This window comes from Coturnix japonica, chromosome 21 (assembly GCF_054131305.1).
Source record: "Coturnix japonica strain WE chromosome 21, WE-NBRP24, whole genome shotgun sequence".
Classification (NCBI taxonomy): Eukaryota; Metazoa; Chordata; class Aves; order Galliformes; family Phasianidae; genus Coturnix; species Coturnix japonica.
In genome coordinates, this window is record NC_140683.1 from 10,971,301 (window position 1) to 10,990,358 (window position 19,058).

Sequence of the window (19,058 nt, forward strand, 5' to 3'; positions counted from 1 at the left end):
TTTCTGTTGTTTTCCATACCATTCTTTGAACTTGATGTTGTTTCCATTGGAAGCCATGACTGGGGCCATCTTATACAGCAAACTACAATTGCTGACTGCAGGCGGCAATGAGCACCTTTTGGATGCTGCTTTTTAGCCAGCAAAGAAAGAGAGCAGCTGCTCGGAGTGACTCCTTGTTTTCTGTCTCTGCGTCTGCCTCGCTCCACGCCAGTAGATGTACCACGCGGCGAAAGGTGCAGTGTGGTGCTGAGGGATGTACTGAGAGATGTACTGAGAGATGCCACTTCTTCACCCTGCCAACCCTCCGAGCTCCTTGGAAACTACTTCTAATGTCAACATTATAAAGATATTGCTCGGTGCTGCTAATTTATCACTTCTAGCAGATGGGTAGTAAGTAGCCTATTAACATTCACAAAGTGAGCATCCAATTCCTTCACATTTCTAAGCACATCACCCTGGGATCCTTAGGATTTATGGTGCAGCATTTTCCCATGTTCCAGGCCCCTTCCTACAGCCTTTAGCTGTGCTGCATTGAGTGCCCGCAGCAGGAACCTTGCTCAGGACCTTGGAGCACAGCAGGACAGATTTCAGTCTCTTGGATGGCAGAGCAGGACAGGGTGCGAACTTGGATCTCTCTTTTCATTCCTGTACATAAAATCCAAACCATTTCAATGCTCCCATCGTTACGCCATCGTGGCTCAAGTCAGTATAAGGTCAAACAGAATCTGTGGCACGGGAGGAGGAGCTTATGTGCTTTATTACTTGTCGGTCTATCAGAAGATGAGTAGGTTTGTGAGCCCAATTATCTACCTTCCCTATTGCCATTTTCCTAATAACGCCCCTTTCTCCTGCTCACTTCTCTTCTCCCCCTCCCCCAAATCCCAAGCCCCTTTGTCTGCCCCACAGAACAACTTCTCTGTCTTTATGGGATAATTAGTGTGGACAATTGCTGCTTTTCCCATTGGGTTTGAGGTGCAGTGAGCCATGAAGGAATCTGTAATGACATGAAAAGTCACTGGAGGCGCGGATGGTGGCTGAATAGCAACAGTTACCTCTCTGAATAGATTAAATAAAAAAAATAAAGCTTTGTGTTGGGCTGGGGGAAGGGAGGATTCACTAATCTTTTTGTACGTGACAATGTGTTTTTGTATCTCAGCAGCTCAAGGAAGAAATCAGGCGGGGCTTCGCAGGACTGGAGGACCCATTGGCAGGACTGCTGGACATGCTGGAGAGCAGCGGGGATTGGAAAGGGAAAGGGCATTCCCTCGGGTATTACATCAGCAGTGAGCTGCAGCTTTGGATGAAAGAGCATCCTGCTGTTCAACAGGTTAGAAAAGGAGGGAGCGAGAGACCTTGGGCAAAGGAGAGGGCAGCTGATTTTGATGTCCCTCAAATGGCCACAGTTTCACTTCATTCCATAGTCTTGGGTCTCCTCTGTGGCCACATGCAGACACGGTGTGACAAGGTGTAAAACTCCTGCTGACATGTTGTGATCTGGCGATGCTGGTCTGCAAATGGAGTAACAGTAGAAGCTGTGATTTGAGAGCTCTGTTTCCCCTTCCAAGTTGCGATTTCCATCTTTCCAGATCAAGCTGTTCTGATCAAGCACGGATCTTACAGCCTGTGCTGGCTGGGGGCATTCCCGCTGGAGCTCCCATCACTGCTGTCAGGATAAACCCAATCGCAGTAATCTACTCTGCATATTCTTCCAGATCTGCAAATAGGAGCCAGTTACTGTAGGATTGCTTAACTCCTACCATCTGGTGGGGAGCTTTTATCGTTAGGAATGCAGAAAATGGTAACAGTATGGCTTTTCGGATGAATGATTAACTTTGTAACATTGGGTCAACGTTTACCATTCCTTATGCCATGGTGTACTCTGACCTCCCAGGGCTTTCCTTGCTTTCTGTGCTTTTACCTTTGAACTGTAAAATATTTTCATATCTACATCGTTTCATTCTCCATTTTTCCCAGTGGCTCTTTAGACATTCAGCTCTGTTTAGATGCTCTGAGAGCGTTGCCTTTCCAGTATTGCAAAATGCAGAGAAGTGCTGCCGACACTGAAAATCCTGTGCCATAAGAGAGTGATCATATAAAACCACAAGGGTTAGTGCTTGTGTCTGTGCATCCTGCTGCAGTGCTTCTGCTTTTCCTGCCCTTCTTGCACCCAGGAGCCAGGCTGGGAATGAGGATTGAATTCCTGTGCCTGATAGGTGAGATCTCCCTTGAGAGGTGTTGCTGTGCTCAAAGATTTTCTGCTGGGAACTGGAAGGGAGAATTTCTAAATAGCTGCGTTAGTAAAAGAGCATTTTTCCAGTCTCCTGCTTTACTTTTGCACAGGGCCCTGCGCCTCTTACAGAATTATCCTGCAAACATTTAATGTTTGTAAATTGGATGCTGTGAACGAAACTGCATATCATCTTGTTCTGATTTCTGTTTGCAGACTCCATGGGGAAATTGGAGAATCCCTTCCCAAGGAATTGGCTTCTTCCCCTGTTTAAACAAGCTGAATTTTCAAGTGCCATTGAACTGCAGCCATCTTTACTAAATCTGTGTCTGATTTTTTTTTTTTAACAGTCTGGCACGAAGCTGAAGAAGCTGCAGGCCCGTGCATTCAGAATACTAGAGCAGTGCCCAGCTAATCTTCTTGACCCTCTGATTAGCATTTACCAGCTCCATACAGCAGACCGGAACTATTTGCTTGGACATGTCAGTCATCTTTATCACAGGGGCGATTACAAAGAGGTGGGTCATGTCTTTCAAATAAATGCACCTTCCCAGTTCTCTGGTGCTCTGTTAAGGTCTGTGTCTTTTTCTTTTTTTGGATGCATTTCAATGTGAATTCCATTTCACCACAGCAGCTGCACCCTGTGAATGGTACAGCTTAGCATGGGCTTCTCGTGTATGAGTAGACTGTGCTCAAGCTCAGTTTTTATAATAGCTGAGTAGAGAATGACCGTGAATCTTTCTCCCGGAGCTTTTCTGACCTCTGAAAGCAATGGGTTAATAGGGTCTAATTTGGAGAATTTAAGAGGATGATTGCATTCTTTTTTGTTTTTCTTGTCCTTGGCAGGAGAAGAAGGGATTTCAGTAGTTGGTCATAGATCTGCTATGCTATCTCCAGTCTGCATGCATCTGCAAGGGGGTGGACAGCCTCTGCTCCCTGACTACCCCAGCCAAAGGGCTCTCGGCTTGAGGAGGTTCTGAGTGTTGAATCATATCTTCAGTGTGTGTGTGTTATTACGCCTGTATTTTCATTTGAGTGACCGGCGGGAGTTCAGAAAGAAGCAGAGTTTGTTGTGCTTTACCCTGTATTTTTGAGTTTTTGCAGATCTCTGGTATCACAGTGATGTCTTGATATCTTTGCGATTGTTTTCAGGGGCAAAATACAGTCCTGTTCATACTTTCTTTTTCTTTTCTTTTAAGCAAAAAAATGTAGGATATAGGTGTTTTTTTCAAAGGGAAGGTGTTTGCTTTGACTATGGAAGGCATCCTGATCTTGCATAGCAATAGAAGAAAGTGAAAGAGCATTTTTATGCCCTGTTCTTCAGTAAGGCCTAACTCCCATGTGGTCATGGAATTCCACCCTTGCTGGTTCTGTGAATACAGACAAAAGGCTGTTCCACATTTGGTCACAAGTCTGCAGGTAGTTACGTGAACTCACTCTTTTGTTTGACCACTCATTGAACGTGAGTGTTTGAAAATCTTAACAAAAGTGTATTATTTGAGTATATTTGACTGTGATTTTCAATCTCGTGACTTCACAGATAGTTGCTGTTTTCTTGTAGAATTGCAGATCTTTCTAGATCAGGTTTTTGGAAAGCTCTGGTTGTTTTTTGGTGGAATTATTTTTTCTGTGGTTATTCCAAGTGTGAAGAACAGGAAGCCTCAACTGGTGATGATTCTCAGCCATAACTTTCTTCTGGTCCTGGTTCACTGCCAGAAGGGTGAATAGAATTATCTCTGAGAGTAACAGGTTAGCTGCCAGTGGATGGCACTATTGCTCCCATGACGCAGAGAGCAAGCTGATAAAGTGATAACCGAAGTGAAACAAGAGGGACATAGAAGTGTGTTTTGGCATGTCTGGCATGTTTGGGGTTTTTATCCATTCTTTTATGAATGAGGTTCACAGCTGCTGGAGGAAGGCAGTCTGGGCTACCTGTGGGGAAGAGCAGGGAAGAGGGCTTCCAAGCTCGCTCCTCATGACCTGTAGAAGATGGAAGCTCCTCTTACAGAGGAAGATCTAGATGGACGGGTTGTAACATCCCTCCCTGGTGGCTCCAGCTGAGATGTCCCCGGCTTCATCCCCTCCTGGGCCTGCTGTGAAGCACCTTGTGTTCCTGGGACCAAGATGGCCATGAGGCATCATGTGTCTATGGGACCAGCGTGGTTATGAGGCACCATGTGTCTGTGAGACCAAGATGGCCATGAGGCACCGTGTGTCCATGGGGTGAGCATGGTTATGAGGCACTGTGTGTCTATGGGATTGGGATGGCAATGAAGCACCGTGTGTCCATGGGATTGGGATGGCCATGAGGCACCGTGTGTCCATGGGACTGGGCTGGCCATGAGGCGCTGCACATCAGGAGGGACCGGGGCGGCCAGCGGCACCGCAGCCTTTCATCGCCGGCTCCTCGGGCGCGTGGCCCCGGTGCCAGTGGATGGCTTTGTGGGAAGGCCGATGGCTGCTGGTGGGGCCGGGACAATGCGGGGATTCAGCAGACCGGGGGTAATGCAGTGCGAGCGAGTCTGTAAGAGGCCCTGAATAGGCCAGGCTGTGCTTGAGAAGAATGAGGGGTAGGCAGAAGGCAAGCTAGTGTTTCATGATCATCTTATGTTACACTTCAGCCTTTCAAAGAGTGTCTGGGGCTGGTTGAATGAACCTCTCTTGCACTGCGAATGCGGGAGGCTAAAGACAAAGGAGACTCTTGTCACTCGCAGGCCCCTTTCGGGAATAAAAGCCATTGTCACATGAACAGGGGCAGTCTGGCAGGCTGTGCATGCTTCAGTGCCCCATGATATCGCTAAGTCTCAGCAGAAATCACATTCAGGGCCCTGTCAGCTTTGATTAGCGGGGTCTCATGACTTAATGTGCTGCGATATTTCATGTCTTAGGGTGGCGGCTGTCTTTCTGTGGGATGAATGCCCTCTATTGTCCGCCGAGTTATTTTATTTACATTTTTTTAAACAGCTTATAAAGGTAAAAAGATAGCTGTGCTTAAAAAAATCAAATTCCTTTGCTTCTGGATCAGTAGTAAGTGCTGCTCGGGTCAGATACAGTGAAACTTGTTTTCACAGTCAGCATCAAAGTTCTCATCTTGTTTAACAGCTTTATAGTAAATTCTGAACAGGTGGCAGCGGAGCTGGGTTTAGGAAGGAAACAAAAAATAATCTTTTTAGCCTCTGACAAGCAGAAATATTCCTGGGCCTGAGAGAGCTCTCAGTCCCACTGCCCTGCGCCGTGTTGCTTTGCCCCTCCATCAGTTTGTTTCTTAAACAGGAACGCAGGTCGAAGCTGTTGGTGCAATGGGCACTGTTTGCTTTCCAGCAAGTTGCTGTTGTCTGTTCAGGTTTCTCTGTTTTCTAAAGCTGAGTGTATTTTCCTACTGATGCCACAACTGGGGTGGTTGATTCTGTATATTGAGTTCCCTTCATATTTGCTATTTCCATTAGAATGGTGTGGGTCACCTTACTGAAATTTGGTTGTTGCTGTAAACGAAGTTTGAATACCTGCTGAAAAAGCTTCATAGACACAAAATATAGTTTGCTGTCAACAGCACATTGTAATACACAGGTTGTTTGGTAGCTCACCAGGAAGAGAAGTTGACCAAAGGTCTAAGCTTAAAGGAATACAGACATGCTAAATCTGGACAAGCATAATTCAATCAGCAACTTGCCCTTAGATTCTGGACTGTAGTGATGTTTGGAGCACTGCTTCAGGGATGGTACTCCTTGTAGTCCTCCTTCATGGTGGTTCTGGGGAATACATCTCATATGTATATTATATATACATATGTTCAGTTCCCTCTTCCCTTCACCTGTACACACACATATTCCAACCTCAACTTCTGCCTCTTTACCTCAAATTCTTTGCATATGACTAACCCGTCACTACCTTCTTTTGACTCTCTCACCCATTATAAAATATGGCTGGTCTCTCTTCAGAGTGGACCTGGTCAATCTCATGTTTTTCGTGTTTCTGAAGGTCTTCCTATAGACAGCTGTGTACATCGTATGGTCTGTTAGCAGGAAGTAATTAAACACATAACTTGATGCCATGCGCTGTGCAGTGATGCTTTCTGAGAGTTTGTGCAGAGCTGATTAGCCACAAGTTTGAAATGAGCAATGGTGAAAAACACAAACCAGATGTTCCTGATGATTAATAATTGGTGTGCCTTTTACTCAGTTATTTCTACCATTGTTATCTATCTCCCCTTTGATCTCTGTGATTTTTCGTAGCTGACGCTGTGTCCTCCTCTGCAAATCTCAGTCTGTTCTTTGGTTGTTTGATGGGCTTTCAGAAATTCCTTCACTGTGTGTTCAGAAACACTGCAGTAAGTGAAGCACGGGCGTATTTACCTTTGTGTTGTCTCAACTTGCTTACAACAGGACTAAGTAACGCAGGAGTCATCACACACTGTTTGTGTCTGTCCTTCATCACTCCAAGCAGTGCTGCCAGCGAGAGGTTATTCCTCTGGTGCTAACCCCACCGTGGGAAAATTGCCTAAATTGTCAGCGCAGACACCGCCCCAGTGCGCACAGCCTTGCAGATAAGATCTCGTGTGGCTTCCTGCGCTTCGCACTGTATGTGGAAAGAACAGTCATTTTTAGATGAGACCGAGCCAAATGCATTCAAAACAAGCGGAGAGGATCAGGTATCGATGCGTGTGTGTTCACTTAGAAACTGTCACCATTTTCTCATGATCTTCTTCTTGCAGTCGCATGACTCAAGGAGTGGTGGTTGTGCAGCAGCAGCGCCTCGTGCTCGTGGCTTGGCCTGAATGCATCAAATCTGTGTCCCTTCCCCCCGTGCTGAGCTCTGCGCACCTCCACGCTTCATAGATATAAATTAAAGCAGTATTCAAATTCTTCAGATTCTTCCCCATCTTCATCCAGCCCTTCCCCTCTATTGGGAGCTGCTCACCCTCAGTATGCAAAACGGCAGCTAATTTTTGAAACAAGACTTTTGCTTTCCCCATAGTTAATTAAAGAGTGGCCCAAAGCTCCCTGAACACAATCAGAAGCCTCACAAACTCTGACAAGGTCTGAGTCAGACGATGGTTCATCGCCCTTTTATCCTGAACTTAGCAGTGGCTTCATCACATTCCTGTTCCCAAATGGCAAGAGTGGCATGCAGTGCTGGGGCAGTTGGGGTTTTAGTGTAGGTCAAACCCTTATGACTGTTTACGAGGGTGGAGAGTGATAGGACAGGGTGGAATGGTTTGAAACTGAGACATGGGAGGTTCAGGTTGGATCTGAGGAGGAAGTTTTTCCCCCAGAGGGTGGTGACGCACTGTTCACAGGTTGCCCAAGGAGGCTGTGGATGCCCCATCCCTGCAGGCATTCAAGGCCAGGCTGGATGTGGCTCTGGGCAGCCTGGGCTGCTGGTTGGTGACCCTGCACACAGCAGGGGGTTGGAGCTGGATGAGCACTGTGGGCCTTTGCAACCCAGGCCATTCCATGATTCTATGGTAAGTTGTAGCATACTCGAGTTCAGCAGAGCTTTCTGGTGTTCACTCAGCTGGTGAGGTGGGGAAGGCATCTGCTGCTTAGGATTTTCATTGCCTTGCAGATCCAACGCGAGTCTGAGGATCTGTAGCCAGACAAACATGACTGCTGGCTTCCAGCCCCCTGGCTGGTCTGCTCACATGTCTTGCTGAGTGCCACATATGGGGAAACACTTGGTTCTTGGTTGGGGTGCGGAGGGGGATTCTCACCATTTCAGTTGCCGCATGCCGTCTGCCTCATTAACGTGTTTGTTTTCTAACTACAAAATGAGTCTGCAAGTGAGGTGTTGCTTTTCTGGAGATCTTATCACCTATAAACAGACTGTTAAAAATAGGGTCGTTTTACACAAAACTTGTTTGTGGAGCGAAACGATTCAAAACACGATAATAGCAAAACAGAATCTTAAAATAGCCTAAAGTTGAGACCACAGGCACAGCTGCCAAGCACTTTCATCTTTATTACAGTTACTCATATCTCTTCTCTTATTATTCCCATTGTAAACACGCTGATTTTATCTAAGCTTTCCTCCTTCCAGCCAGCCCATGTAAGTGCACCCTGCAGCCCAGCTGCTTGTTCCTAAGGCCGGGGCTGCACGTCCCCATCCAGCACAGCGGTGTGCAGGGCTGTGACATGGAACTGCTCCGGGTGGGTGAGTGTTGATGGCAGCACGTCGTCCTCTGAGTGCCAGGAGCTGGCTCTGCTGCAGCAGGGTTTGAAGTCTGGTATCTCCCATGTTGGCTGGATGTCACTGCTCTGTGCGTCAGGTTGGACGCAGATCCAGTGCAAGAGGTGAAGCCAGGCTAACACAGTGCCTGCTCACCTCATTAAGTCACCTGTGCTCTTAATGGAGGTGGAGATAACACCATGCCATTTAGATAACGGTTCTGCAATTAGGTTAATCTGAACACGTGTGTCAGCATCAAAAAGCTATTACAGAAACCACTGCACGGTTCCATGCTGAGGCTCACAGATTACTTGTTTAATAACAGATGGTGACGTGAGATTTTTAGAGGTTTTATTATTCCATCAGTGAAGGTGGCTGGGAGGGACAGAAAGAATAAAAAGAAAGAAATCAACTGTTAGAGCTGAGGAGGCACAGAGCTCTTCATGCATCCAGAGCAGACGTAGCAAAGCTCAGCCTGAATGCAACCTTAGAGCAGCGTCTGTGCTTTCAATTAGTGGTGTTGTTCTCCACAGGAGAAGATATCAAGGCGTGCTCCTATCCACTTGTTACGTTTTTCTGTACCCGTTTTGTGTAAAGGTGAAGTTTGCATTTGCATTTTTACTGTAATATCTTTGTTTGCGTATTGTGACAAGTCGCAGTTCAAGGAAGCCATCCATGAAAAGAAAGAATGTATAATATTCATTATCTTTCTCTCAAAGCAAAATGAATAACAGCATCAGAAACCCGCCTGAATCTGAATCTCTGTATTGCTTAAAAATATCCTCCTTGGCTTGGCCAGGCACTTGACTTTCTCTCTCTCGTTCTGCCAGACAACCTGATCTTTACCTTTACACCAGGACGTGCTGCTGCTCACAACATGCAGTGCTGCCATGGGGGCTCCTGTACATTTTGAAATGGGTTGTATGTGGACAAATGTTTGTACTTGAAAACGTAACAGAAATAATTATCTCATTAAAGCTTTGTGCAGTCACATACCTGCTTCACTGTGAAATGATGCCTGTTTACCCCCCGTGTTGTTCTTTTCCTAAATACACTTTATAATGATTGTTTTCTAGGCAGCCATCCTGAGCATTAAGCTAAAACTGCAGCCAGATCAAGATGTGGAGAAGGTGAGTCATTTCCTCTGCAGATTTCTCTGTCTTCAGATCCACCTTTTGTAAAGCAGGAATTCCATCAGAGCCCTCTGAGGTGTGATGCATTTCACTTGAGGCTTGATCTCATTTGCAAGAAGTCGCTGCTACATGGCTAAGGCACCTTTACCTCTAGAGGAATGACAGGGTGTGTTTTGTTAGACCCCTTACTGGACTGTTTTCTTACTTAGAGCCATTATAATCAGAGATTCTAACTGGGTTCCGGACAAATGATCGTTTTGGTCAAGTTTATTGGTTTTACTGCTTCGAAGCTTTGCCACTTTTGCGAATAGTTGTGTTGAAAATGCAACATCTGTCATTTAGACAGCACAGGTTGGTTAAGCAATGGCCTGGTGACTTGGACCTCTTCCATTCCTTCTGTTTGCTGACCATCCTGATCAAAGGCAGGGCATAATTCTTTACATCTAGAGCAAATACCCTCGAATTTCTTTTCCTAGATGTGTGCACCGCTGCTGTTTCAAGATAAAATTAACCTGGTTGAAGACTATGTGGGAGAACATCCTGAGCTCCAGTGCAGACTCATACAGATCCTGGACACCTGGTGTGAACCTGACTTTAATATCAGAGACGTAGCAAGGTAGAAATGCTTGTTGAACTTCTAAGCAGCTGGGGCTGACTGCCTGTCAGAGGACAGGATGTTCTTTGCTTGTCGACCTAAGATCATTTTCTCCACATAACAGAGTGCAATGTGTCTACTTTTCAGCTGAGAATGGGGAAATTCTGGTATCTCTGCCAGAGTCTTTTCAAATCCCTTTGCTGGTAAGGCAGAGAAATCTTTCCTATTGACAGATGTTTCACTTCTGTCAGGAGAGAGGAGTGCAGAATGAAAAGAGTGCAGTCGATCTTAGCAATAGACAAGTAGGAAAGCTCCCTCCAGGAGGTCGTGCTAATCGCAGTCTCGTGCTTTGCTGGAGACAAGGCTGAGTTTCAGTATCGGTTGTACAGGTTTGGCAGGAAGATAATACTGTGATGAAGGGGCAGAAAAACAAGAGATACAGGTGGTTAACCTTCATGTTGTTGTGAAATAGTTGTGTGTGTTTTAATTTATAAGTTGCCTCTCACTAGAATAGCTCTTGTCAGTTACAAAGCCAACAGTACAGTAAAAGTCACAGTGTAAATGCAATAGCTGCAGTCATAGGTTTGAGAGAAGATGGGAGGGAATTGCTGTCTTTCTGTTTCCCAGACGTCGACTGGGAAATTTGTGGCTGCATTGCTGGCTTTTTGCTATAAATCAGGATATAAATCAGCAGGGGTCTGTTCTTGCCAACACCTACCAAACCCTGATATCTCTACTGCTTTGTATCTACCGTCTGCAAAACCATCAGCAGTTCCACAAGCGTGGAACTTATTTGTTCGTTTACTTACAGACAATATCAAGGCCTGTCCAGGTACAAGCCAGATAAACTGAACCGCAAAATGCTAAGCAAGCTGATCTTCAGACTCCTGGACCGATTTAACGTAGATCCAGGTATGTGATACTGCAACATGTTCTGGAGTTATCTCACTAATACAGAACAGATGAAGCCAATTTGTCTTCTTCCGTGTTCAGCAAGGAATCTGTGCTGTAATTTATCATGGGTGGTTTCAGAGTTTAATTAATGGTATTCCAAAACAAAGCTGGTAAGTTATGGGAATTATCACTTTGTGCTGTCGGAGAATGAAGTGCTTGTGACTAATAGGCTGCTTCTTCCACGATATGAAATAAATCTTGACCTCAGAATGGCTCTACGTAAACACATGATGGTCAGCTTTGAGTTATGACTCCATTCCGCTCTCATAAGAAGCAAGTCGTTACTCATCTGGGGATCTGTTTTCTTGAGTTATGAGTCCATCAGCTGTAAAGAGATAACCCTTCGGAAGCAGAAGCCTTGCAGTCCTTTGTATTCTTGTTGTAAAACAGGGTTGGCAGCAGGGAACTTGAAGGCTCTTGCAGTCTGCTGAGTGAAGTAAAACATTTTACATCACTGAGTAGATCTGCTTCACCACCAGTTGTCGAATAAAATCTGCTTTCTTTTGCTTTTTGTTGTTAGTGAGCACCGCTGATTTTTTTTCCACTCTCTGGGACCACGTTGGAAACCTTTATGTGCACTGTTAGGTTTCACTCTATGGAGCTCTCCATCACCTCCACAAGATACGCAATTCTCTTTTCTTGGACTGAAAAGTGGTTTCTAACCACAAATTGTGGGCTTATTATGCCTGGCAGCAACACTATATTGCATATTAATCTTCACATCTTCAACCTGCTGCTCAGAAGTTAATGAGATAATCCTTGCAGACCCTCACTGGAGGATAAGTAAATATAATTAAGCTTAGCACACTGGTGTGGAATCTGAGGCACAAGGGGGTGATTTATTTAACATCTAAAACCTTCCCTGGAGTTTACTGGTCATCAGTAATTTTTCCATCTTTGTGAGGTTAATTATTCACTGGGCTGTATTGTCCTTCGTGATCTGTGAAGGGCAATGAGCTGTTCCCCTTTATTTATGAAAGATGCACCACAGATGTACAGATACACCCTTAACTATAAGCGTGAAATGCCATAATTGTTCACTTGCAAAATCCTGAGACAGTAAAATTACACCAAGAATAAAAATCCCAGGAGAAAGAAGGATGTGGAGCTGTTATGTCAGGTGCTCTCTATTGGGTGGCAGCGTGTCTCAGCCTGGTGACAGTGTCCCATGAATTGGAGCTGCTGTGCTAAGGGCAGACTCGTATGTGAAAGTGGATCTTCATTTTTTTACCTAATATCACGTGTAGTTCAGAGCAGCACTTCACCCTTCGCTAAACGAGGGGCCTTGTGGTCTCCTTTGAGGTACTTCAGAAATTCTTCGTGCATGGGAAATCTTGGTTTAGATCTTGCACTGAACTGGAAGTGGTGGCAGCTGGAATAACGCTGCTCTCCTCTTCTCCACTCCTCTTTCCCATCTTTAGTGCACATAAATTTAACTGTGGTAAAAAAATGCAAGAAGGAAACAAACTTGGTAGAATGGACAGATCAAAAACCTTGTTCTGAGATCTCTTGTCCTGATCAGCTCCACCAGAAACAAGCAGTGAGGTGAAACTCGCACTTCATGTTACCCAGCCTGGCTGTGGGCTGGCTCGATGCCGCAGTCTTCGGCTGCTGCTGTCTCCTCTCATGAGTCCCACTTGCTGAAAGAGGCTGAGAGCAGCAGCAGCAGCAGCAGAGGGAAGTGGCTTTTGGTGAGAAAGGCTGTTGGAGGACGGGGTTTCTTGGTATGAGAAGGCAGGCTTGTACGTGACTCAGTTATTGTAGTTCAAAATCCACTTCCATTCTTTGTCTACCCAAGGGCTCACTGGGTCCACTCAGAGGATGTTGGTGAACCTAAGTAGAACTTTGTGTTCAGCCTCTGAGATTTGAAACACCCCTTGGAACTGCCAGTTTTACCTTTCAGAGGCTGATAGGGGGTCGCCCAATAAAAATAACAGGTCTGGAGCCACAGAGCAAATAAATCATTGGCATGTTAGTCCACCTCATCTTTCTTGCACTGTATCCCAGCAGTGCTAGCACACAAAGCAGGGCAGGGCAAGTGGAAGATTTTCTGCTGAGTCCCAGAGGCGTCCTCATAAACTGTGTGTGGATTCCATATAATTAGCTTTATTGGGGAAGGAAGAAGTCTGCAGAAATGGCGTGTGATTGAGGAAATGGCGTTTTACAGAGTCTTTTCTCACACCTGGGTCAGTGTGCTCTGGTTTAACGAGCCTTGTAGCTATTGCTGCCTAATTGCTTAATGCTCTTTGGAGACTCTCTGAGGTCGAGTTAGATTTACAAACCAATTGTTAGTCCAGAGCAGTTCTCTGAGATGGGGGAGCAGACCCTGAGTTTGCAATAAATAGTTTTATTTCTGCCTGTATTTTTACACAGCCGATTTTTCCCCAGCAGCTCAGCGGTGGCTTTAGATGCAGCAGTTCGTCATTTGTGAGATAGGAAGGGAATCACTGCAGAGTACAGCCGTCATCACCTCCCGTGTGCTGGTGTGACAGTGAAGCAGTGCGGCTGTGCCCGGGGCAGCAGGGGGCGGGCGAGGGCCGCCCGGCAGCGGGCACCGCCCGGAGGTGATGCGCTGGATGGGGGGGGGGGGCTGTGCCAGCTCCGGGCAGGGGGAGATTTCAAACGTTTCCCCCTTTGCTGGTTAAGACCAGGTGATTCTTTTCCCTCGCCTTGCAGTGGCTGTGCCAGCTCGGTCCGGTATTGCACTGTATGTGTACACACCGGCGGGTCCTGCCGCTGGGATGCAGCCAGGCTGCTGGAGAACGGGCGGCTCAGCTCCGTCCTTGGTCCTTACCCTGTCCAATGCGTTTTTCTGTGCTGAAACACAGGGTACATGACCAGCTGTAGGCGAGCCAAGGCGCCCATCAGCTCCATGCTGTCCCTTGGAGATGTCACACCAGTCCTGGTGTTCTGAGCCTGGATTCATCCTGTCTTTGCATGTGGACAGACCACACTGCAGCACTTGTTCCTGTAGGCACTGAATAAAGCCATGTGCTGCGCTCTGCGTGCAGGGTCAGCCAGCATTCCCGGCAGCAAAGCCAGCAGGGAGCTGGAGGGTTTGGGGCCAGGCTGGGGCTTCTGCTCCCCTTCCCTTCCAAGGAGTGCTCAGTCCAACCTGCAGTGGCTCAGAGCACACTGTAGGACACAATGCATCTTTGAGGCTACAACAGAAAGAGATTTTCTTGAGTCTTGCCTTACCCTCCACTGATTTGCACTCGGGGAATACTCCCATCATAATATACTGTGATTAATGCACAGCTCACTCCTCATCAGGTTCCCCAGCAGTCCTTAGCAATACCGGGGTAAAAGCCTCTAGGATTTCAGGTACTCTGATTTTATTAAACCAAGGCTGCTTTACTTTGTCCCAAAACAAAGTCTGCTTTGTGTGGGCCCTCCTGTTCTGCCAGGGCAGAGTAAAGGAGTCCCATTGTGAGCGGAGTCAGGCACTGCGTGGAATGAGAGGACCCCATCCCCATCCCAGCTCAGGAGGAGTCATTTGTGACCTGGAAGCAACAGCCACACGCCCAAAAATCCATTGCACCATGTGTTGGTGTTACATGAATGAAATAGGTGTGTATTAGTGGTTTCACATCCGATGTGACAAATAGATTTCATTTTTACTTCCTCCCCGTTGCTCAGTCATTAACTCACTGCTAATGGCTCAGAGCAGAGTGCAGTTTTTGCTTCTGAGTCGGTCCCAGCTGTGTCCCTCTGTGCAGCACCGCTGTGACGCTGCCATGGAGGTGCTTCCCTACTCTTACACTGTTTGTGTTCCACTGGTGCTGCACAGCCCAGCCCTGATCCCCAAGCAAAATGGTCGTTACTTCCCTTTTGTATGGATACGGAGTCTCTTCCCTGGGTATATGTTTTATTGGATGAGCTTTGGCCACAAGTGTAAATCCTGGGCAACGTGTTCAGAACTGCTTAATTGAGCCAAGAGCACAACTTCCATTCACATCAAAATACAACCTTTAGACACTGGAGGTGGTACTTGTGAGAGGATGCAATATAATTAAAGGTGTGAAGTCATTGACTGTGAAGGATATTGAACCAGCAAGCGATCTTATCAACCAGGGGTGGTGCAAGCAGAGGTATCAGTAGCCAAGGATTAGCATTGGTAATCATGGCTGAAAGTGTAAATAACAGTTTATAGTTGAGATAAGCTGTGTGCCTGTCCCTCATTGTTCCAAGTCTGATGGCATCCTGCCTTCCTCTGACTTAGTTTGAAACTGGGGAAGGAAAAATGTCATGTCTAGACAGTAAAGCTGATAGGAAGTTTGGTTACGTCGTGCACTCACGTGTCTTTTTTTCCTTTTAGCTCTCTGTCCTAATGTCATAAATCAGCGGCACTTGAGAACTCTGAATTATCTCTTTTACAAGAGGTTTGTGGAGGTAGGTATCTGTGCTGTGTGGTGTTTCTATACTGTGTGCTGTGGCTGTGAATGAGTTTCTATTTGTTTTTGCATTCTGAATAACTGACGTTGCAGAATTACATGGACTGCATGTGAACAAGCTCTTGTGGTAGTTATTATGCAGACATGCTGGGTGTGCTGCCAGACCTGTATATTCTGTTAGAGAAAGGCTGCAGTGTCCATTCATATCCCAATGACCAGTAGTTGTAATTACACAGATCTGGGTCCTCATTCACCTGTGTCCTCAGCAGTGTCCTGGGACATGTGAACAGCAGCAATGGGTGCTAAGGGATGGTGATCTGGTGACACTGCTCTGGCACAGGCAGTTCAGTTTCAGGCCCTCCTGATCCAGCAGTGCTGGCTCTGAGCTGTCATTCCTGCCCAGCAGAAGCACTGACACAGACCCGCATCCTTCATCACAAGGCTGTAGTGTTGGATGATGTCATTCTAGGGAGCATTCACAGTGAGAGAGACGAAAGCATTTGTCCAGGTGTATTTATTTAGCAGAGTGGAATGGATTCTTTATCTCGTGTTCTGCTCTCCCTGGCCTTCCATTTCCTTTGTTTTGCAACTTATGCTTGATTTAAAGTATCCAAGCTGGCCAGTGACTTCAATTAAGGTACATTTGGCAGCTGTTTCTGGACACCATCCCTTCTTCTGAGAGCTCTTTGGTGTTCTGTGTTTACCATTCTCAGCTGTGTATGAGGCCTGGTCAAATGGCTCCTTTATCTCAGCCGTATTTAGATTACATGCTTGTACATCTCCAAGATGTTTTCTCTGAGGCTCTTACTCCCCGTTTGCTGTTGTACCTTTCCATACAAGTGGCACTAGTAGTCACTGTTACTCTGCCAGAAGCCGGAGTGAGGCTCTGGCATCCATGGCAGATCAGTCTCTTGCAGCCTGCTTTCTTGGCAGCGTGGAGAACAGCTCCTGTCCCAGATCTCTCCCAAAGTTGGCTCTGAATTACATTTGAATGGGAATTTTAGCTTATCAGTTTCCTTTCCCAGGCCTCATGATTTCAGAGGATTTTTCATGACTTGGCTGTGGAGAAGAGTTTGTCTTTTCATACTCTGGAGGCTCAGCATTGCAGATAGTCCCTGAGATCACTTCTATGCAGGAGCCCATGGGGGCAGCTCTCTGTCCGGCTGTGCCATGGGGGGGAACGGTCTGTGGACACAGCGCAGATCTCCTGAGGAGAAGGCAGCAGCAAAGACCCACGTGTCCCACCACAGCAAGGCCCATCTCAGCTGTGCTCGGCGATGCTTTGGGCATTGCAGGAGCACCACTCAAGTTAACGTGATTGTTTTTATAAGTGATCCCAGCTCTGGGTAGTGTTTGAGGTGCTGTGGGAAGAGGAGCTGTGTTGCCCGTGTGCTGTGGTCAGATGGGGGCTTTTCTCCTGTGTGCTGTAGCTGCCCAAATTACACGGTCTAGGCTGTGTTTTTTACCATTCTCTGGCTGGTGACGTATGAGAAGCACAGGTTTCCCATGCATTCCTGTATGCATTCCTCAGTTGATGCCAGTGCTTAAGATGGTGTGTTGAATTTCATCTCGTGTGCTGCATTCTCCTCTTTGTACCATGGCTCAGGAGTGATTTTGTCTTTTCAGAAAACCATGACTCAGGAGAACTGGGCAGATCACGTTCAGGTGAGTACGGATTTCTCTCTCCCATTTTCTCAGGCTTTATTTGCTGGGGGTTATTTTAAGGTGTTCAGAACAGACAACCAAATATTGGAGCCCAGCTGTCACAGTTTTGCACTTTCTCACATCTTTGCATAATTATGAGGAGGAAGAGATTTTCTTTTTCTGGGTGTATAATAGGAGAGCTCCGGCAGCTGTGTTTTGGCCTGATACTACAGTAAGTACATATATGACAGTGAAATATTGAGACATGGCACGGTGACAAACCATTAGTGACATCTGATACAACATGAGAACACACCAGATTTGGTTGCACTTTCAACATGTTTCTTCTCCCTTCCTTGAGGTAGAAGGAAAAGGGAGAGTGCCAGTTCATGAGGAAGTGTTTCTTAAGACAGATGGTTGATAAGGTGGCCGGCATCCCTTCATGGTAACTGTGAAACCTACTCTGTGTCTTTCTGAGCTGAATATTCAGCTTTCACATGCAGTGTATTGTGCCCCTGCAAGAGGCCAGACACTGTGAGGGAAGAATTGGTTTTGTCTCTTGATCTCAGTGATCTTTTAAGCATATTTGTGGTTCTCCTTTGATTTCCACAGACTTGAAAGTCAACACAAGTGCCAGCTTCTTGCTGGATTGAGACCTGACCGTGGATTGACCATGAGGGTGTAGCAGACATCATTGCCATGGCTTTGGTGTATGCAATGAAGGGGTTTCTGCCAGTGCCATAGTGTGGATGGTGGGAAAAACCTCCCAAAGCCTCCTGATTAACACACAACTACAGATCATGTCAGTCATTTGTAGAGATGGAATTGATGCTCAGGAAGGTTTGGTGCCTGGCAGGAGCTCACTTGATGATGGGCTGTGGCAGGAGGTCGTCTCTGCTTTCTCCAACTAATGCAAACGTTGCGTTTCCTGATTGCTGCATCTTACCCAGTTTTGATAGCTGTGTAATTATCACATGGGTAGTGCTTAAACTTGCCTGTTATCAGTCCTAGCCCTTCGTGCTATCAGAGATCACTGTCTTTGGCATCACATTAAAGCAATCAGAACCTGTACCTGAGCATCTGGAGGAAACTGAAATAACTGCATGTGCAGCTGAGCTGCTGCTTCACACTGCTTAGTGCATGGCTGCTCCCAGCAAAAGAAAAGGAAAGTCTCCAGGCCTGCTTTGTTTACCACTGCAAAACCCAAGGCTGACTGTGACTGTTTTTGCAAGATTGGGCTTTACCTGAGGGAAAAAAATGGACTTCTTGCTCAGAATTTCACCAGTGACTTGGCGTGTTTTGACCAAACAACAACAGAAGTGTATTAAGCAGTGCCTAGTAGGGCTAGAAATAGCTGTGGTTGTTGGTGTGTGTCCCATTTGTGTGTTTTTCTTTGTTAAATTCTGTGCTACATCCATAACAAAAGTCTTAAATTATACAGATACCAAGAGCCCCGGTCAGAGTGCAGCGCCCCTTATCCAAAGGGGCTGACCACAGTCAGTATGGGGAGTGTGGTGTTACTTTTGGTTCACCCAGAGCTGCACAAGTGCAGAATTTTCCCGTTCCTGCCCTGTGGGATGAGTTGAGGTGTGATGCTGACTGCTCCCACAAAAGGCAGAAGCCCCGTAGTTAATTGCGGGGCCCACAGAACCTGTTCTCAGCCCTGTAGCAAACTGGTTTTGCTCTCTCCTGCCTGCTGTGCTGGCCAGGCTGCGGCTGAGCAGGCAGGGATGGCAGCCGTGGGCAGGCAGGGGCTGGAGGGAAAGCAAAAGGATCAAAACATCTTCATCCCGTAGGGAAAGTGCCCTCATCAACTGCCTGTTGGCAAGCCCTGCCAGCCCAGGAGAGCTGCGCTTTGTGTGTCTTCTCCAAGCACAGATACCTCGGGGCACAGGGAGGGGAAGAGCACTTCTTGCACAGTGCCAGCTGCGCCGCTCTGCATAACT

The 19,058-nt window shown here is 46.6% G+C and overlaps 1 protein-coding gene across 20 annotated transcripts in view; it reads left to right on the forward strand.

Moving 5' to 3' along the window:
- The window catches only part of EXD3 (exonuclease 3'-5' domain containing 3), a 163,411-nt gene that overhangs the window by 48,788 nt on the left and 95,565 nt on the right, over positions 1 to 19,058 (forward strand). For 10 of the 20 annotated variants that reach the window (XM_085521605.1, XM_015878790.3, XM_015878796.3 and 7 more), the window contains 7 exons: positions 1,157 to 1,327; positions 2,578 to 2,745; positions 9,469 to 9,522; positions 10,002 to 10,141; positions 10,932 to 11,032; positions 15,393 to 15,466; positions 17,095 to 17,133. In XM_085521605.1, coding sequence (XP_085377731.1) covers positions 1,157 to 1,327; positions 2,578 to 2,745; positions 9,469 to 9,522; positions 10,002 to 10,141; positions 10,932 to 11,032; positions 15,393 to 15,466; positions 17,095 to 17,133 — 747 coding nt within the window. Of the gene's footprint in view, positions 1 to 1,156; positions 1,328 to 1,963; positions 2,214 to 2,577; positions 2,746 to 9,468; positions 9,523 to 10,001; positions 10,142 to 10,931; positions 11,033 to 15,392; positions 15,467 to 17,094; positions 17,134 to 19,058 lie in introns of those variants that run through there. The other 10 variants (XM_085521606.1, XM_015878793.3, XM_015878795.3 and 7 more) reach the window with 3 other exon arrangements.